This window comes from Bombina bombina, chromosome 6, assembly GCF_027579735.1.
Source record: "Bombina bombina isolate aBomBom1 chromosome 6, aBomBom1.pri, whole genome shotgun sequence".
NCBI classification, from domain to species: domain Eukaryota; kingdom Metazoa; phylum Chordata; class Amphibia; order Anura; family Bombinatoridae; genus Bombina; species Bombina bombina.
The window spans coordinates 503292440-503314679 of NC_069504.1; the positions used below are offsets into that span (position 1 = coordinate 503292440).

General features: G+C 39.3%; 1 protein-coding gene across 1 annotated transcript in view; it reads right to left on the minus strand.

The window, feature by feature from the left end:
• The window catches only part of SNX1 (sorting nexin 1), a 240470-nt gene that overhangs the window by 1481 nt on the left and 216749 nt on the right, over positions 1–22240 (minus strand). The window contains exon 14 of the mRNA XM_053717383.1: positions 8144–8215. Coding sequence (XP_053573358.1) covers positions 8144–8215 — 72 coding nt within the window. The remainder of the gene's footprint in view (positions 1–8143; positions 8216–22240) is intronic.

Sequence of the window (22240 nt, forward strand, 5' to 3'; positions counted from 1 at the left end):
TCAAACTCCACCCACCATTTTTCGTATTTAGGGGAAACAATTTGGACTTTATCTGCCACTGTCATTGTGTAACAAAAACTCCATTGTTTGTCTTCAACATAAATGATAAGATAAACTGTAAATTGGAGAGAGATATGCAGTAAGGCTAGGCTTTTGTAGCCTGCCATATGCTCTTTCAGTTTCCAGGACTAGAAAATTAATTTTCAGACAAACAAATGAGAGGAATAGGGGTGTAAATAAATGAAGAAAGTGTATTAACAAGTATTTTCTAAGCATTATTATGCTGCCTGCTTCTCTAAGCATTATTATGCTGCCTGCTTCTCTTTCATGACACAGCTGCAGCACAGCCAATATAAATGCGTAATGCACGGCTCATTAGTAGGAGCGGCCTGACAGATGAGAGCATTTTGTAGAAAGCAGTGTGTGGGACCGCTCTATACGTCACTACTCTAAAGCAAGATGAATAAAGGTGCGGAGGGACTGAAAATGCGGTATGAGAATTTTTAATACAATTTTACAATACATTAAAGATTAAAATAAATAACCCTAGCGTTTTACATACAAGGTAAAGAATGCATAGCAACATTTAACCTATGCATTCTTTACCACTTTAAGCATTTTATTATATGATCCCAAAGTATTTACTGTCCCTTTAAGGGATCACTTCACTATATATTACTCAGTGAAATTATATTAATCTTGTGAAGTTATCAACAGTTTTATGTTTCTCACTTTTGTCAGTCTTAACTTTCTCAATTGCTATAAAGCTCCTGCTCCAGTATTTTAGTTTTCCTTCGGCCCTTTATTAATTAGTAACAATTAATTAGTAACAGGTTTGGTGAATTATTGACCTTCCTTTAAAGGGACAGTGAACTCTAAAACAGTCTCCCCTTTAATTTGTTCCAAATGATCTATTTTACCTGCTGGAGTGTATTAAATTGTTTACAAATAGTGCATTTACACTTATTTTGGCATTTGAAATATCTACTTTTACCTGTGGTATCCCTACCTATACTGATCATTAATTTAATTAAATATTGGCTATATAAATGCTATGTAAAGATAGCCAGCAGAAGAAATTCACACTCTCAGTGGAAGGTACGAGATAAGTAATAAAATGTTCATTTTCAATTGTTCTTTCAGGCTTTGGTATACAGACAAAGATAGTATAAAGAAGCATGATTGTGTACAAAAAGTGATAAAACAAGATTTATGCTTACCTGATAAATTCTTTTCTGGCATGGAGAGTCCACGAATCCATTCTAATTACTAGTGGGAATTCAACTCCTGGCCACCAGGAGGAGGCAAAGAACACCCTAGAAAAGCTTTAAGTATCTCTCCCACCTCCCATAACCCGCAGTCATTCAGCCGAAGGAATACGGAAAGAGAAGAAGATACCAAGGGTATAGAGGTGCCTAAAGTTAAAAGCTGGTAGTAATAATAAGTCGTCTTGAATTTAAATGAGGGCAGATTGTGCACTCTCCATGCCAGGAAAGAAAATAATTTATCAGGTAAGCATATATTTTGCTTTCTTTCCAATGGCATGGAGAGTCCACAAATCCATTCTAATTACTAGTGGAAACCAATACCCAAGCTAGAAGACACAGAATGGAAAGGGAGGGAGAAACAAGACAGGCGGACCTAAACTGAGGACACCACCGCTTGAAGAACCTTTCTCCCAAAGGAAGCCTCAGTTGAGGCAAAAACATTGAGTTTGTAAAATTTAGAAAATGTATGCAAGGAGGACCAAGTGGTCGCCTTGCAAATTTGCTCCACAGAAGCCTTGTTTTTAAAGGCCCAGGAAGGAGAAACAGCTCTAGTTGAAAGAGCCGTAATCCTCTCAGGAGGTTGTTGACCAGCTGTCTCATAAGCAAACCGAATTACACTCCTCAACCAAAAGGAAAGAGTAGTTGGAGTGGCCTTCTGGCCCATACGTCTGCCAGCAAATTCTATAAAAAAGCCAGAGATAGACGAAATTCCTTATTAGCCTGTAGATAGAATTTTAGAGCACGAACCACATCCAGGTTGTGTAACAGACATTCTTTCTGAGAAGATGGACTCGGACCCAAAGAAGGAACGATAATTTCCTGATTGATATTGTGGTCTGAAACCACTTTAGGAAAAAATCCTAATTCGGTACGAAGGACCACCTTATCCGCATGGAAAATAAAATGAGGATCACACTGTAGAGCTGAAAATTCTGAGACTCTACGAGTAGAAGAGATAACTAACAAACCCTTTCAATTTAACAAAGAAAAACCATGTCAGGTTATGATAGTGATTACTGAGCAAAGGTCCCGTGCTGGATCTGAACCTGAGACTCCTGGACATTAGTTCAGTATGCTACCTACTTAGCTACTCAGAACCTTTGATAAAAGATGAACATCAACAGATGCATAGGCTCAAACAGAGCCTACAGCATCCGAAGAACAAGATTAAGTCTCCAAGGAGGAGCAACAGCTTAGAACACTGGCTGAACAAAGGCCTGAACAAAAAAAACTTAACGGCCAGCCAGTCAGCTAAACAAAAAGCCAGAGAACCAAAAAGTTCAGAATCAGACCCGTCAGGGAGATGATGAACAAGCCCTACTCCAGACCCTCCTGGAGAATAAGACAGGGAACTCTCCCTTTACGCAAAGGGAAACCCCCGAGAGCCACCAGTATAGGTCTGTGCACTAAACCTATAAAAGATTATTCGAGATACTGGTTTACGAGCCTGGATTAAGGTTGCAATGACCTTAACAGAAAAACCTTGTCTAGGCAAAACTAGGTGATCAGACTCCAAATAGCTGAATGGAGCAATCGCCCAAACAGGAAGCTGAAGCCTTTTCTTCGATTAAAAGAATTACGCTCCACCTACTGAGCAATCCGGGCTACAGATAAACCAGACCAAACTCAGTAGAAACCATGCTATCCAGGCATATTAAAAAGCTCTCAAATCTAAAATATTTATTTGAATAACAGACTCCCTGAGACCAGGTCCCCTGAGTGACAGAGCCACCAAGACAGAGAGTCCCTCACCAGGGAGTCAAGGACTTACCCGTGAGAGAGGTCCAAAATGTCTCCTTTTCATAGAGTAAAAGGAATAATGTCCATGGAGGCCACCATGAGACCAAATATTACCAAAGGCAAAGTATGTACAAAGGGACAAATTCTTCTTGAAAACTTCCAAATGCTTTTAACAAAACGAAGGTCCCACCTAGAGATAGGGACCGAAGAGAGCCCATTGGAAAGTAAGTACAAATTCCAGATAAAAATACCCCTTAATAAGAGATAAACAGAATCTCATCCTAGAGATTAACAAACCCGCAGTGATATGGGTTTGCGAAAACAATCATTAGAAACTGGAAGAACATGTCCAAGACTGAGAACTCATAAAAAAATTACAATTACTCACTGGTAATAATAAGCTACAGATACTAAGAAGAATCCCAGGAAGAATAAAAAGACAGGGTCCTCTTAGACATAAATATTTGATAAATAGAGCTAAACTGACAGGTTGATAAGAACATATTGGAGTCCTATGATCACTAAAAATTAAAAGTATGTGACAAAGAAAACGACATGATGTCGTACACCTTAGTCAAAGTAAGCTCAAAGGGAAAATATATTATAGAACACAAACATTAAGGTACCATAAATATAAACATATTAGTGTCCTAAGATCACTAATAAATAGATATATGTTATGTAAAGTAATACATGATGGCGCAGACATTAGTAGAAAACACTACCATATTATAGGGCCCATATACCTAAAATAAGGAAACAAAAGTAAATATATTAGTGTCCTAAGATCACTAAATAACATATGTATGTCACCTAGGATAATACCTGAAGACATAGACATAAGGAGAAAGTTTACAACATGAATCATATACATAAACATGAAAATAACCATTAGTGTCCTAAGGTTATAAAGAATAAAGATATATATATATATAGAATATATAAAATTTATCACCATGCATGAGGTCACAGACCTTAACCGCAATCATCTCATTGTAAAATATTTCAGTAATGTATACATAAAATAAGGATACATAAAAATACCCTCATAGAGACCTTAGATCACTTAAACAATTAAATAAGATACATAGGACCATATATAATGCCATCAAAATTTCAAGAAATTACCTCATTATGAGAGAGATTTCATTAAAAAAGTTAACATGAAAAAATACTAATAACGATCATCAGATGGCAGCAAACACCAGACTATTCTCTGTTCAACATAAAAAACAGGGCTGTATTGAGATACTATATTATATACAAAATAAAATATCTTAGTTGAGACACACTGATTAAATTGTGAATCTGTGTCCTCACTTTAGTCTTGACCCCCAACTGCTACTGCAGATATCTTGCGTCTTGCGTTCTAAAGGGTCAAAGCTTTCCCATTCAGCCCGATGTAGTCAGTATATCAGTACCACAAAGAAAATGTCCCTTTCACAAAAAGATCGCTATCTAAGAGACCGATTAAGGTTCCGCTGATAAACTCTTAGGAGGGCGGACAGCACACTAAGAGGTAACCGCGCAAAGAATGTTTCACCTGACTAAGGAGACTGTGAAAAGTAGAGGGGAAACAATGCCACCCCAGTTGAAAAATAAACCACAATCCTATAAAGAGATCTGAGGGGTGAGGAAGGGGAAAGCTGCAAAGAGGGCTGGTAAATGGTGCTAGAAAGACTTATCATAAAAGCGCTCTCACTGCCGTCCTGCAGAGGAGAGTGGACTACAGTTAACTCTTAAGCGACTAATAAGGTGCTTTCATGAGGGTAAGCGCATAGCGCCAATATCTGTTACATAAAAGCGCGTCTCGCTAACGGTAAACATTCATAAAGGCAGGCAAATGTCTTTTACATAGAGATAAATACACAGATATGTGTATATATATGTCGAGCAGTGTCCAGATTTCTCAAATTGAATACTGATAATGCGCTGCAAAAAGGGCAGGCGAATGGTGCCAAAAAAATTTCAGAAATTTGCAACTTGTTGCCACCATGCAGAAACAGTTAACATACCCTTAAACACGTATGGAAGAGAAGGAGGACAGAAAAAGGGGGCATAATATGGCACACTTACGGGGAGATAATCATGGCAATATGTAAATGTGTGAAGTGTAGTGATTAAAACTTAACTTTTATATAATATGTTGTAAAAGAATGTGGAATGTACCACTAAAAAATGTAAATATAAAACCGTGTCAAAATACAAATTGACACACGTACTCCTCTCAAAGTTTGGTGCAGTGATCAGTCTGCACCAATATCCAGTACATCTAGCAAGTGAACTATCAATCTGCAGACTCCGTGATAGTATTAAATTCTCAGGCTAGAGAAACTCGGTTAAGTATACCCGATTGAAAATTATGAGGAAAGAGTCGCCACAAAGTGCATATGCACAGATATGTGGTTCCCTAAATATCACAAGCAAATATTTGTGTACGTCACATTAGTCTGATACTGACCCTTGTATTCAATGATAGGTTGGGGCAAACACAGTTACTAATACCTTTAAAGAGTATAGGTCAGATATCAGTAATGTGAATCTCAACCGAGTTAAAAATATAGCAGGTGGACTTGATTTAGCTGAAATTGCATTGAGTATAGTACTCTATATTAAAGTAGGTAAAGTATCATTACCCTGTATTGAAAATGATTGCCAAAATGGCCAACAGTTAAAGCTAAATCTAATAGTCAAAACTAAAAAGCGAAGTCTATAATAAATTTGCCATGAAGGCCAACAACAATTAAGTTAGTGGTAGATACTGGCAGAGGAGTAGTGCAACTGCTTTTTCAGAGGCGCTCGTGTCTAACTTCACACAAGGTATTTAAAGGAACGTTGGCCAATCCTGTGGCCATTAACATTCAGGCTAATCATCGTCAGCCTATCAGCATCGTTTTGTCTCCAGACAAGAGAGAATAGGCTTCTGAACCTTCCCTTCTCATGTCAACTATTTAAGGGAGAAAAAATGACGAACTCTTCATGAGGTCTATCGGCATATAAGCAACCATCATAATCCTTATAGTATGCGCAACATAGAGATTAAAGAACCGTTAAATCCCATACTGGGATATATAGGCATACACAGACCCCATACTCCTTAAAGGGCCATAATACCCAAATGTTTAAACACTTGAAAGTGATGCAGCATAGCTGTAAAAAGCTGACTAGAAAATATCACCTGAACATCTCTATGTAAAAAAGAAAGCTATTTTACCTCAAAAGTTCCTCAGTAGCCACCTCCCATTGTAAAGGATTTGTAAGCAGCATTTTAGTATGTCTGTCCTGGGACAGCTTAGGGGATGAGCCTCGTGCATTCTCATATTATTTCCCTATTCAGCTTACTATGAAATCTAATGAGAGTTAAGTCAAATCTCATGAGATCACAGTAAAAGAGTTCATGACCTCAGCACTGCTGATGCTGATTGGCTGCTGTTCATTTCTTCATTATTATTTTTTTTACGTGCAGCTGGGAGCAGCTGAATTATAACTTTTTACACAGAACTTACTCTGCTGAGCTGAGGAAATTGTGAAGTAAAATATCTTCCTTTTTTACATAGAGATGCTCAGGTGATATTTTCCTGTCAGCTTTTTACAGTTATACTGCATCAGTTTCAAGTGATTTAGCATATGAGTATTATGTTCCTTTAAATAAAAAATGAGAAGGCTGAATAAAATCCCTACCTGAGAGGGATTATGAAAATGCCGGCATATTTGAATACTAGCGTGCAGTGGTCTCAGATTAATCTCTAAAGAGACACGCAACCGCCGCCCCTGAGAGGGAGTACTAAGCACACTATGTAAAAACGTCCCTGGAAGACAGATTCTTTGTCCACGAAGACACCTCCTCTCCTAGCCCACCCTGCAATAAAATATGAAAAGCCCCTCACCCTTGGGAGCTGAACCCTTAACATGCCTCAATTACACCACAAGTCATGGGGGCAGGGACTCACGGTTAGAAGTCTTCATTCTTCTCACCAGTTCTGGGTCTGACATCCAGACTTCTGACAGGGACCCATGGAGCTCAGCTGCAGGGCAGGACAGCAACTCAGGTATGCCAGACTCAGATGACCTCTGACAGGAACCTGAAGAGAAAGAAAAGCAGAGTAAACAACCCTGGTTTTCTATATAAGGGTTAGCATAAATTGTTGGAGGAGAAGGTAGGACTACTTCACCAACCTCCAACAGCTAAAAGCCACCATAACTCTTACTAAAGAGGATTACATGAACACAGCATTGCATCAATCCTTGCAGGGAAACTACCCATTTAAGGATTAATTTTCTTCAAACACCATCTTCGCACATCCTCCTTGATGTACAAGGCAACGGTTATGGGAAGTGGGAGAGATACTTAAAGCTTTGCTGGGGTGTTCTTTGCCTACTCCTGGTGGCCAGGAGTTGAATTCCCACTAGTAATTAGAATGGATTTGTGGACTCTCCATGCCATTGGAAAGAAATAAAATCTGATTTCCCTGTAAGTTCATCACATTTTAATGGGTTGTAGTGTCAAAGAACAAAACCAGCTATCTTATATACAATAATACATTTATACTCTGCTTCTGGTATAATTTGGAAACATATTAAGGGGAAACCAATTATACAGTACACTGTCCTTTCACCTTTCTCTTACTTCTACATTTCTAGTCTCTCTCCAATCTCTTTCTTCTTTCACCTGCATACAGCACCTACAGGTATACTTGGGGATTGTGAACCTCTGGAAAATATATATAACTAAGTCTAAGGTAACTTTACAGTGAGGTGCATATAAGCAACTTCATTTATTTAGGTTTATAATCTAATTTTGTCTTTCTTTTTTTAAATGTTTATTTTTACAAGACTTGAATTGTGAAAGTCCTAAGTAAGCTCATATGGAAAACACTGCTTCAGTTCTAACACAGAACACATCTTGCTCCAAAAAAAGATTAATATTTTATTTCTCTGGCGAACGTTTCTTTTTAAACATATAAGTGGTCTTAATTTATATTCTGTGCACCACAATAATACTGCACCGTTTTGCTACACTCTTCTAAGCATCTCTTCTCTATATATCTTCTCAACCTATTATACGGCACAATTACACATATTCAAATTAGAATCTCTCTTTAAGTCAAGTAAACGTATGTTTATGTATCACTTACTTTGTGCTGTGCGTTCAAGAGTGTTTCCAGATATTTAACTATGTGACTTTTAAAATCCTTGGATTTTTCTTTCTAGAAAATGAGCACAAATCAATTCAATTAGTTAATTGTAAGAGAATGTTAATGGACAAATTTACGCAAAAAAGTATTACTATTATTATCTTATAATCTAAAAACATATCACAGGCGAGGTATATAATTAAAGATTATCTCTTTAGAAGTCCAATTGCAAGGTAATTACCAGGTACTTTCAACCTTACAATAAGGTGACCAGATTTTAAAATGAAATCCGGGGCCATTTTGTTTTTGTTTTTTTAATTGTCAAATGGTAAAAAACTATTTTATTAGCATAATTTTCCTCAAATTATATATGCAGTGTATTTGGTATGTGTTATTGAAGTGATTGTATGATATATATACGTTATTTCTCTTGGTATCTTTATTTGAAAAAGCAAGAATGTAAGCTTAGGAGCCGGCCCGTTTTTTGGTTCCTCACCTAGGTAGCGTTTGCTGATCGGTGTCTAAATGTAGCTAACAATCAGCAAGCGCTACCCATGTGCAGAACCAAAAATTGTGCCGGCTCCTAAGCTTACATTCTTGCTTTTTCAAATAAAGATACCAAGAGAACGAAAAAAAAATTGATAATAGGAATAAATTAGAAAGTTGCTTAAAAACATAATTTATGGAGGATGCTCTGAGGTTTCCGGTGGAGGTGGAGCTACACAGGTGTGGCTGCACAGGTGTGCTACGCAGGTGTGGCTCAGGTTGCAGCTCCAGTCCCATAGACGTTGGCGGTGGATCCTTCGCGCCTTGCCCCAAGCTTGGGGGCTATTCTTCCCAGGATAGTTAAAGAAGACCTGATCCGGAACCCTTTCCAGTAGCCTGTCATCCCACTGGCCTTTGAAAACCCCAGCTACCTGGACCTTTGCTATTGGTAGCAATCACCCGCTTTCTCTATTCTAAATCAGGCCCCATTTCACCTTTTTGGCCTCTCTCTGTGGTTTGGGACCCCATTCGCCCTCTCCGTGGAACTTTGCTATCCTGCCTAGGTAAATCCTTTCCCCCCTCTATACGTTAGCTGACCCCGCCAGACGAACTCTGGACTTTTTGAGCCACCCCAATCTCACCTGTTATCTTGCGGCTTCCTTTGCTGTGTCGCTAACCGGCTTCTTCTCTCCCCCTTTCCCTCCCCCACCGGTGCTGCGTGGGAGGGAGCCGGCCCCGGCCCTGGAGCGGGGTTCCGGTGTGGGGGCTGCTTCTCTTGTTGATTACGGTGTCCGGTGCGGCGCTGCTTCCTCTCCTCCCACCGGTGATGCGTGAGGGGAGTTGATTACAGATGCCCTACAGCTTGGTGGAACAGGAAGTGGCAGAAACGATTATCCCTGAGCTGAGCTGTTCACCAGGGTCACTGAGGCTGACAAAAGAACCAGCGGACGGCGAGACAACATACGAAGGGGCGAGTTCCCACTTCAGCGCATTGCTTCTGGCATACTTTGTGGCTTCACTACCTGGCAACTTCTAGAGGGGGGAAGTGGAGAATTACGGAGGGGGCTAACGGAGCTTAGACTTGAAAGCGGGATACATCCTGTCCAGAAACAGCCATTGAGCAAGATATTTTAAAAGATTATGGGACACAACTTCTGCCACTGAATGGGCCTGTTGAGAAAATTCCTCACTTGCTAGCATAGTGCGTTATAAAACCCCAGAAATCACATACTGGCTTAAGACTACCTAAAAGAGGGAAAAAACAGCCGTATAACTTATTATGAGGACATCTTTGGCTGACAATCTGTTTTATCTGCTTAAATGTGTTGTATATAGCTACAGAAATGTAATTTTCTATTGATACATTGTATTCTCTTGCGCATTTTCTGTTTAGGCTCACTAAGTTTATACTCAGAAACACTTAGGCCTAGATTTGGAGTTTGGCGGTAGCCGTGAAAACCAGCGTTAGAGGCTCCTAACGCTGGTTTTAGGCTACCGCCGGTATTTGGAGTCACTCAAAAAAGGGTCTAACGCTCACTTTTCAGCCGCGACTTTTCCATACCGCAGATCCCCTTACGTCAATTGCGTATACTATCTTTTCAATGGGATCTTTCTAACTCCGGTATTTAGAGTCGTGTCTGAAGTGAGCGTTAGAAATCTAACGACAAAACTCCAGCCGCAGAAAAAAGTCAGTAGTTAAGAGCTTTCTAGGCTAACGCCGGTTCATAAAGCTCTTAACTACTGTACTCTAAAGTACACTAACACCCATAAACTACCTATGTACCCCTAAACCGAGGTCCCCCCACATCACCGCCACTCGATTAAATTTTTTTAACCCCTAATCTGCCGACCGCCACCTACATTATACTTATGTACCCCTAATCTGCTGCCCCTAACACCGCCGACCCCTATATTATATTTATTAACCCCTAATCTGCCGCCCCCAACGTCGCCGCCAGCTACCTACAATAATTAACCCCAAATCTGCCGACCGCAAAGCGCCGCCACCTACATTATAGCTATGTACCCCTAATCTGCTGCCCCTAACACCGCCGACCCCTATATTATATTTATTAACCCCTAATCTGCCGCCCTCAACGTCGCCTCCACCTGCCTACACCCCTAATCTGCCGACCGGACCGCACCGCTATTATAATAAAGTTATTAACCCCTAATCCGCCTCACTAACCCTATAATAAATAGTATTAACCCCTAATCTGCCCTCCCTAACATTGCCGACACCTAACTTCAAACATTAACCCCTAATCTGCCGACCGGAGCTCACCGCTATTCTAATAAATGTATTAACCCCTAAAGCTAAGTCTAACCCTAACACTAACACCCCCCTAAATTAAATATAATTTAAATCTAACGAAATTAATTAACTCTTATTAAATAAATTATTCCTATTTAAAGCTAAATACTTACCTGTAAAATAAATCCTAATATAGCTACAATATAAATTATAATTATATTATAGCTATTTTAGGATTTATATTTATTTTACAGGTAACTTTGTACTTATTTTAACCAGGTACAATAGCTATTAAATAGTTAAGAACTATTTAATAGCTAAAATAGTTAAAATAATTACAAATTTACCTGTAAAATAAATCCTAACCTAAGTTACAATTAAACCTAACACTACACTATCAATAAATAAATTAAATACAATTCCTACAAATAAATACAATGAAATAAACTAACTAAAGTACAAAAAATAAAAAAGAACTAAGTTACAAAAAATAAAAAAATATTTACAAACATTAGAAATATATTACAACAATTTTAAACTAATTACACCTACTCTAAGCCCCCTAATAAAATAACAAAGACCCCCAAAATAAAAAAAATGCCCTACCCTATTCTAAATTACTAAAGTTCAAAGCTCTTTAACCTTACCAGCCCTGAACAGGGCCCTTTGCGGGGCATGCCCCAAGAAGTTCAGCTCTTTTGCCTGTAAAAAAAAAAATACAATACCCCCCCCTAACATTACAACCCACCACCCACATACCCCTAATCTAACCCAAACCCCCCTTAAATAAACCTAACACTAAGCCCCTGAAGATCTCCCTACCTTGAGTCGTCTTCACCCAGCCGAGCCAAATTCTTCATGACGGTTCCTTTAAATGACGTCATCCAAGATGGCGTCACTCGAATTCCGAATGGCTGATAGGATTCTATCAGCCAATCGGAATTAAGGTAGGAATATTCTATTGGTTGATCCAATCAGCCAATCAGATTGAGCTTGCATTCTATTGGCTGTTCCGATCAACCAATAGAATGCGAGCTCAATCTGATTGGCTGATTCAATCAGCCAATCAGATTTTTCCTACCTTAATTCCGATTGGCTGATAGAATCCTATCAGCCAATCGGAATTCGAGGGACGCCATCTTGGATGACGTCATTTAAACGAACCGTTATTCGTCGTTCAGTCGTCTGCCAGGATGGATGTTCCGCGTCGGTGGTCTTCAGGATGCTGCCGCTCCGCTCCGGATGGATGACGATAGAAGATGCCTCTTGGATGAAGACTTCAATCGGATGGAAGACCTCTTCTGCCCCGATTGAAGACTTCTACCGGATGGAGGACCTCTTCTTGCTCCGCTTGGATGAAGAATTTGGCTCGGCTGGGTGAAGACGACTCAAGGTAGGGAGATCTTCAGGGGCTTAGTGTTAGGTTTATTTAAGGGGGGTTTGGGTTAGATTAGGGGTATGTGGGTGGTGGGTTGTAGTGTATGGGGGGGGGCATTGTATGTTTTTTTTTACAGGCAAAAGAGCTGAACTTCTTGGGGCATGGCCCGCAAAGGGCCCTGTTCAGGGCTGGTAAGGTAAAAGAGCTTTGAACTTTAGTAATTTAGAATAGGGTAGGGCATTTTTTTATTTTGGGGGGCTTTGTTATTTTATTAGGGGGCTTAGAGTAGGTGTAATTAGTTTAAAATTGTTGTTATATATTTCTAATGTTTGTAAATATTTTTTTATTTTTTGTAACTTAGTTCTTTTTTATTTTTTGTACTTTAGTTAGTTTATTTCATTGTATTTATTTGTAGGAATTGTATTTAATTTATTTATTGATAGTGTAGTGTTAGGTTTAATTGTAGATAATTATAGGTAGTTTATTTAATTAATTTATTGATAGTGTAGTGTTAGGTTTAATTGTAACTTAGGTTAGGATTTATTTTACAGGTAAATTTGTAATTATTTTAACTATTTTAGCTATTAAATAGTTCTTAACTATTTAATAGCTATTGTACCTGGTTAAAATAATTACAAAGTTACCTGTAAAATAAATATAAATCCTAAAATAGCTATAATATAATTATAATTTATATTGTAGCTATATTAGGATTTATTTTACAGGTAAGTATTTAGCTTTAAATAGGAATAATTTATTTAATAAGAGTTAATTAATTTCGTTAGATTAAAATTATATTTAATTTAGGGGGGTGTTAGTGTTAGGGTTAGACTTAGCTTTAGGGGTTAATACATTTATTAGAATAGCGGTGAGCTCCAGTCAGCAGATTAGGGGTTAATAATTGAAGTTAGGTGTCGGCGATGTTAGGGAGGGCAGATTAGGGGTTAATACTATTTATTATAGGGTTAGTGAGGCGGATTAGGGGTTAATAACTTTATTATAGTAGCGCTCAGGTCCGGTCGGCAGATTAGGGGTTAATAAGTGTAGGCAGGTGGAGGCGACGTTGTGGGGGGCAGATTAGGGGTTAATAAATATGATATAGGGGTCGGCGGTGTTAGGGGCAGCAGATTAGGGGTACATAGGGATAATGTAAGTAGCGGCGGTTTACGGAGCGGCAGATTAGGGGTTAAAAATAATATAACAGGGGTCAGCGATAGCGGGGACGGCAGAATAGGGGTTAATAAGTGTAAGGTTAGGGGTGTTTAGACTCGGGGTACATGTTAGGGTGTTAGGTGCAGACGTAGGAAGTGTTTCCCCATAGCAAACAATGGGGCTGCGTTATGAGCTGAACGCGGCTTTTTTGCAGGTGTTAGGTTTTTTTTCAGCTCAAACAGCCCCATTGTTTTCTATGGGGGAATCGTGCACGAGCACGTTTTTGAGGCTGGCCGCGTCCGTAAGCAACTCTGGTATCGAGAGTTGAAGTTGCGTTAAATATGCTCTACGCTCCTTTTTTGGAGCCTAACGCAGCCATTCTGTGGACTCTCAATACCAGAGTTATTTTAAAAGGTGCGGCCAGAAAAAAGCCAGCGTTAGATACGCGGGTCCTTACCGACAAAACTCTAAATCTAGCCTTTAGACTTTATCACAAGAAATTTGCATAACTCTGGGTTACTTAAAAAACTGCACTATATTTGTACTCAGCAACCAGCGTTTGCTGCCTTGATTCTAGCTTTAGTTCATTGTATGTTGGCCTGCTACATATAAGGTTTTAGTGTCATTTAAACCTTAAACATTTTAAAGTTTAACTAATTTTTCTTGTACCTACCAACTGCAGCTGTCTGTTAGTGTACTACAGTTGTATCTGATGACACCCTAAAGTACCTGAAAGTTAAATAACTGTTTGACGGATAGTTGCAGAAATCTAATTAGTACTGCTTATAGTGCACTATTCCTTATATAAATCTCCTTTTCCTTTTGTTTTAAAGCTCACTAAGTCTATACCTAGGAGTACTCAGCGTCCATTACAAGTAACCCTTAGGGTTGTGTGTTACACAAAAGAAAAAGGAGAGAAAAAGGGAAGGAAAAGGGGGAAAAAAAATAAAATATATATATATATATATATATATATATATATATATATTAAAGGCCCTGTGCTTTGTTTTGTGGGTGCAAAGATTTAACTGTCTACTGTTTATAAGTGTACTCTTTTCTAAATAATCTATGTAGGATCACTGAGCCCTTACCTAGAAATACTTAGGCTCCGCTACCAAAAATTCTTTAGAGTCCTGTAATATTTAAAAAATCCTATTGTATTAAGTTAAGAGGGGGAAAGACACAACGAAAGCTAGTTGAGTCACAGAGCTTATCCTCTAAATAGGCTACAGTGACTGTGAATTGAAGGTCACCCCTCTGGCTATACTGAGTCTCCTATAAACTGAAGCCAGGTTAATACACCGCACAACACTATTATACTATTATACACACTGTGTTGTATGCCTAGATCAAGCAGAGCTTTATATTTAACCCTGTAAGGACAACCTGGTTGAAAGGTGTTAGGACAGTCGAGGGATGTCTCTATATAAATAACCTGGATCTAAGCTCTATCCATCTGACCCTCTTGACTTTCCCCTATAATAACAAGTGTCAGGGGTACATTACATAAAATTGATTTGACTCCATAATTTCTACTTTCCCATAGCAAGACTATCCAAGGTCTGAGTTTATCTTTTCAATCAACAGCTATAAGCCTTCAGGTAATATCCCAGAGCAGTTACTGTGTACAGTTTAGTGACTCTTTCTTAAAATATCTTTCTGCCACTGCTAATCTTGCGTGTGACTTGGCGAGCGAGCCTTAATTCACCCCCTGGTTTTTGGTCATAACTCTTTTTTTCCTCCCTTATTAACCAGGCTAACAATTGGCACAACCCTTGTTCCTGCACTTTTCCCCACATTTAGATCCCCTCACTCCCTTACCTAACTTTCTCTTTCCCCCCTTTTTTTGCACCGGGAGGATCCTCTCCCCAGTATATGTAGGTTTTACCCCCTCCCTTGATCTCGGCACATGGATACATTTTTTCACTCTTACCCTAAGACTCCGTCGCCAGCCATGGCCGCAAGGCAAAGAGATAGGAGAGCAAAGAATACCTCAGATGCTCTATCTGAAGTACAAGTAACATCCGCTGCTGTACCCCCCATGACTGATACATTTGATATGCAAGTCTTGGTAACCAAAATTTCGGAAGCCCTGGCTCCCAATTTTGATGCACTTAAATTAGAGATCAGACAAGACATTACACTCTTATCACAGGAAGTTAGACAGTTCGCCAATAGAATTAACGAAGCTGAACAAAGGGTGTCAGATCTGGAAGATCTCACCACTCTCCACAGTGCCAACCTAGAATCCACCAATCTTTCTATCACCACAATACAGGCTAAACTCAAAGATCTCGAGAATCGCGTCCGTAGGAACAACATTCGGCTAATAGGGGTTCCAGAGGACAAGAGCTATGAGGATTTAAATTCTTTTATTTCTGAGTTGTTACCCCAACTTCTTAAAATTCCATCTAACCATCCCCAGATAATAGTGGAAAGGGCACATAGGCTAGGCAGACCCTGGGTGGATAATAAAGGCAATCACAGACCCAGACCGGTGATTGCAAAACTTCGAAACTTTTAAGATAAAGTTACATTGTTGCAATTTTACCGAAAGAACCAACCCATTACACTTGGAGAATCCAAAATTCTCGTTTTTCAGGATTTTTCAGTTGAGACAACGTCTAAAAGGAGGGCATTAGCCCCCATCTGCACCAAATTAATCCAACAGGGCTATAAAGCCACCATTATTTATCCCGCAAAACTCAAAATTACAGAGGGTGAGAATGTTTACATCTTAAACACCATACAAGAGGTAGAACAACACCTGAAATACTCTAATATTATAGGAACACAATTGCCAGGCCGAAAATAGGCCATTATTGTTCTGTCCTTTTTTCTTTTTGCTTCCTCTCTTTTTTTTCTTTTCCTCTCTTCTTCTCTCTTGGCTGTTATGAGCACAAATCATGCTGGTCCAGGAGGGCGCGCCCAGATGGGGTTTGTTATCTTGGATGACGTCATTTAAACGAACCGTTATTCGTCGTTCAGTCGTCTGCCAGGATGGATGTTCCGCGTCGGAGGTCTTCAGGATGCTGCCGCTCCGCTCCGGATGGATGACGATAGAAGATGCCTCTTGGATGAAGACTTCAATCGGATGGAAGACCTCTTCTGCCCCGATTGAAGACTTCTACCGGATGGAGGACCTCTTCTTGCTCCGCTTGGATGAAGAATTTGGCTCGGCTGGGTGAAGACGACTCAAGGTAGGGAGATCTTCAGGGGCTTAGTGTTAGGTTTATTTAAGGGGGGTTTGGGTTAGATTAGGGGTATGTGGGTGGTGGGTTGTAGTGTATGGGGGGGGGCATTGTATGTTTTTTTTTACAGGCAAAAGAGCTGAACTTCTTGGGGCATGCCCCGCAAAGGGCCCTGTTCAGGGCTGGTAAGGTAAAAGAGCTTTGAACTTTAGTAATTTAGAATAGGGTAGGGCATTTTTTTATTTTGGGGGGCTTTGTTATTTTATTAGGGGGCTTAGAGTAGGTGTAATTAGTTTAAAATTGTTGTTATATATTTCTAATGTTTGTAAATATTTTTTTATTTTTTGTAACTTAGTTCTTTTTTATTTTTTGTACTTTAGTTAGTTTATTTCATTGTATTTATTTGTAGGAATTGTATTTAATTTATTTATTGATAGTGTAGTGTTAGGTTTAATTGTAGATAATTATAGGTAGTTTATTTAATTAATTTATTGATAGTGTAGTGTTAGGTTTAATTGTAACTTAGGTTAGGATTTATTTTACAGGTAAATTTGTAATTATTTTAACTATTTTAGCTATTAAATAGTTCTTAACTATTTAATAGCTATTGTACCTGGTTAAAATAATTACAAAGTTACCTGTAAAATAAATATAAATCCTAAAATAGCTATAATATAATTATAATTTATATTGTAGCTATATTAGGATTTATTTTACAGGTAAGTATTTAGCTTTAAATAGGAATAATTTATTTAATAAGAGTTAATTAATTTCGTTAGATTAAAATTATATTTAACTTAGGGGGGTGTTAGTGTTAGGGTTAGACTTAGCTTGAGGGGTTAATACATTTATTAGAATAGCGGTGAGCTCCAGTCAGCAGATTAGGGGTTAATAATTGAAGTTAGGTGTCAGCGATGTTAGGGAGGGCAGATTAGGGGTTAATACTATTTATTATAGGGTTAGTGAGGCGGATTAGGGGTTAATAACTTTATTATAGTAGCGCTCAGGTCCGGTCGGCAGATTAGGGGTTAATAAGTGTAGGCAGGTGGAGGCGACGTTGTGGGGGGCAGATTAGGGGTTAATAAATATGATATAGGGGTCGGCGGTGTTAGGGGCAGCAGATTAGGGGTACATAGGGATAATGTAAGTAGCGGCGGTTTACGGAGCGGCAGATTAGGGGTTAAAAATAATATAACAGGGGTCAGCGATAGCGGGGACGGCAGAATAGGGGTTAATAAGTGTAAGGTTAGGGGTGTTTAGACTCGGGGTACATGTTAGGGTGTTAGGTGCAGACGTAGGAAGTGTTTCCCCATAGCAAACAATGGGGCTGCGTTATGAGCTGAACGCGGCTTTTTTGCAGGTGTTAGGTTTTTTTTCAGCTCAAACAGCCCCATTGTTTTCTATGGGGGAATAGTGCACAATCACGTTTTTGAGGCTGGCCGCGTCCGTAAGCAACTCTGGTATCGAGAGTTGAAGTTGCGTTAAATATGCTCTACGCTCCTTTTTTGGAGCCTAACGCAGCCATTCTGTGGACTCTCAATACCAGAGTTATTTTAAAGGTGCGGCCAGAAAAAAGCCAGCGTTAGATATGCGGGTCCTTACCGACAAAACTCTAAATCTAGCCGTTAGACTTTATCACAAGAAATTTGCATAACTCTGGGTTACTTAAAAAACTGCACTATATTTGTACTCAGCAACCAGCGTTTGCTGCCTTGATTCTAGCTTTAGTTCATTGTATGTTGGCCTGCTACATATAAGGTTTTAGTGTCATTTAAACCTTAAACATTTTAAAGTTTAACTAATTTTTCTTGTACCTACCAACTGCAGCTGTCTGTTAGTGTACTACAGTTGTATCTGATGACACCCTAAAGTACCTGAAAGTTAAATAACTGTTTGACGGATAGTTGCAGAAATCTAATTAGTACTGCTTATAGTGCACTATTCCTTATATAAATCTCCTTTTCCTTTTGTTTTAAAGCTCACTAAGTCTATACCTAGGAGTACTCAGCCTCCATTACAAGTAACCCTTAGGGTTGTGTGTTACACAAAAGAAAAAGGAGAGAAAAAGGGAAGGAAAAGGGGGAAAAAAAATAAAATATATATATATATATATATATATATATATATATATATATATTAAAGGCCCTGTGCTTTGTTTTGTGGGTGCAAAGATTTAACTGTCTACTGTTTATAAGTGTACTCTTTTCTAAATAATCTATGTAGGATCACTGAGCCCTTACCTAGAAATACTTAGGCTCCGCTACCAAAAATTCTTTAGAGTCCTGTAATATTTAAAAAATCCTATTGTATTAAGTTAAGAGGGGGAAAGACACAACGAAAGCTAGTTGAGTCACAGAGCTTATCCTCTAAATAGGCAACAGTGACTGTGAATTGAAGGTCACCCCTCTGGCTATACTGAGTCTCCTATAAACTGAAGCCAGGTTAATACACCGCACAACACTATTATACTATTATACACACTGTGTTGTATGCCTAGATCAAGCAGAGCTTTATATTTAACCCTGTAAGGACAACCTGGTTGAAAGGTGTTAGGACAGTCGAGGGATGTCTCTATATAAATAACCTGGATCTAAGCTCTATCCATCTGACCCTCTTGACTTTCCCCTATAATAACAAGTGTCAGGGGTACATTACATAAAATTGATTTGACTCCATAATTTCTACTTTCCCATAGCAAGACTATCCAAGGTCTGAGTTTATCTTTTCAATCAACAGCTATAAGCCTTCAGGTAATATCCCAGAGCAGTTACTGTGTACAGTTTAGTGACTCTTTCTTAAAATATCTTTCTTCCACTGCTAATCTTGCGCGTGACTTGGCGAGCGAGCCTTAATTCACCCCCTGGTTTTTGGTCGTAACTCTTTTTTTCCTCCCTTATTAACCAGGCTAACAATTGGCACAACCCTTGTTCCTGCACTTTTCCCCACATTTAGATCCCCTCACTCCCTTACCTAACTTTCTCTTTCCCCCCTTTTTTTGCACCGGGAGGATCCTCTCCCCAGTATATGTAGGTTTTACCCCCTCCCTTGATCTCGGCACATGGATACATTTTTTCACTCTTACCCTAAGACTCCGTCGCCAGCCATGGCCGCAAGGCAAAGAGATAGGAGAGCAAAGAATACCTCAGATGCTCTATCTGAAGTACAAGTAACATCCGCTGCTGTACCCCCCATGACTGATACATTTGATATGCAAGTCTTGGTAACCAAAATTTCGGAAGCCCTGGCTCCCAATTTTGATGCACTTAAATTAGAGATCAGACAAGACATTACACTCTTATCACAGGAAGTTAGACAGTTCGCCAATAGAATTAACGAAGCTGAACAAAGGGTGTCAGATCTGGAAGATCTCACCACTCTCCACAGTGCCAACCTAGAATCCACCAATCTTTCTATCACCACAATACAGGCTAAACTCAAAGATCTCGAGAATCGCGTCCGTAGGAACAACATTCGGCTAATAGGGGTTCCAGAGGACAAGAGCTATGAGGATTTAAATTCTTTTATTTCTGAGTTGTTACCCCAACTTCTTAAAATTCCATCTAACCATCCCCAGATAATAGTGGAAAGGGCACATAGGCTAGGCAGACCCTGGGTGGATAATAAAGGCAATCACAGACCCAGACCGGTGATTGCAAAACTTCGAAACTTTTAAGATAAAGTTACATTGTTGCAATTTTACCGAAAGAACCAACCCATTACACTTGGAGAATCCAAAATTCTCGTTTTTCAGGATTTTTCAGTTGAGACAACGTCTAAAAGGAGGGCATTAGCCCCCATCTGCACCAAATTAATCCAACAGGGCTATAAAGCCACCATTATTTATCCCGCAAAACTCAAAATTACAGAGGGTGAGAATGTTTACATCTTAAACACCATACAAGAGGTAGAACAACACCTGAAATACTCTAATATTATAGGAACACAATTGCCAGGCCGAAAATAGGCCATTATTGTTCTGTCCTTTTTTCTTTTTGCTTCCTCTCTTTTTTTTCTTTTCCTCTCTTCTTCTCTCTTGGCTGTTATGAGCACAAATCATGCTGGTCCAGGAGGGCGCGCCCAGATGGGGTTTGTTATTTTCCTGTTTTTTTTCCCTCCCCCCCCCCCCCCTCGCACTGGTCACATTACGTCATCTGGTTTAATCTCAAATGGCAAATTTTAAATTAATTTCCTGGAATGTGGGTGGGATCTCCACCCCCTTTAAAAGAAAAGCTATCCTCACATATTTGAGGAAACTTGGGACCGACATAGCATTTCTACAAGAAACGCACTTGACACCAGAGGAGTCCCTGAAACTCAGATCCTCTTGGGTGAAAGAATTTTGTTTCTCCCCGGGGGTTGGAAGGAGGAGAGGGGTAGCCATTCTGATAGGGAAAAAAATTAACTTAGAGGTTATTCACAGCGAAGTAGACCATGAGGGAAGATTTGTGATAATAATAGTAAAAATCTGTAAAACAATTTTTACCATGTGTAATATCTATGCCCCTAATAAGTTGGACTCAGCTTTTTGGTCTAGGATCCAGGCCAAAATCCTTTCTGTTCACAAGGGCCATCTGGTCCTTGGTGGCGACTTCAATATGTCTCCACACTGCCCATTGGATAGACTTAGAAATTCCAATAAACCGCTTAAACAAAAAAGGGATAACTTAGAAGCTAAGCTAATAAAATCAATTATGCAGAACCTTGCAATAAAAGACGTCTGGAGGCTTCAAAATCCTGACGGCAGGGATAATCTAGGGCTAATAAAACCCTTTCTAGAATTGATCTATTTCTTATTAATGACAGGCTAACCACGTCAGAAGTAAAAGCAGGCATATTGCCTATTTTCCTCTCTGACCACGGCCCTATTTCGCTGGAGTTCCAGCTTAACCACTTCAAAAATAGACCAACACGTTTTAAATTTCCCCTCATTCCTTGTGACCGATCTGAAATTCAAAAACTGGCTTAAACTCAAATTTACTGACTATCTTCAACACAATCAGGCCCAAATAGGTTCCCCTCTGGTGTTCTGGGAAGCTGCGAAGGCAGTTCTTAGGGGTGAAATTATAGCATACAGTGCTACAAGATCTAGAAAAATAAGAATAAGAGATAAAGAAATTACCAACTCAGTAATTAACTCTTATAATTCCTTTCTGCTGGAAAAATCTTCTATAAACTGGGCAAAATATGTCCGGGCCAAAAATGTCAAGGATGCATTCGCAGTCTTTCAGGAAACACAGAGGGACCTAAGACTTCAAGCCAGGATTTATAGATTCGGAAATAAATCCGGCAAACTGCTGGCGAATCTGGTTAAAAGGGAGAAAAAGTCATCCTATATTGAGAGCATCCAACAGGATGGTACCCACCTCGACAAACCGGACGAGATTGCAGAGGCATTTGTTAGATATTATCAGGACCTGTATTCCTACAGGAGTTCAAATCTTACCCAAGTGTCGCAATTTTGGAGTAAAATCTCCTGTCCTAAAATTTCAGTTGAGATGGCCGAAACTCTTAATGCCCCAATCACCGAAGCAGAGATAAAAAAAACCATCACAGATCTCGCCACTAATAAAGCACCAGGACCAGATGGCCTTCCGAACGAGTTTTACAAAATCATGAGCTCTGAGGTCACCCCTTAT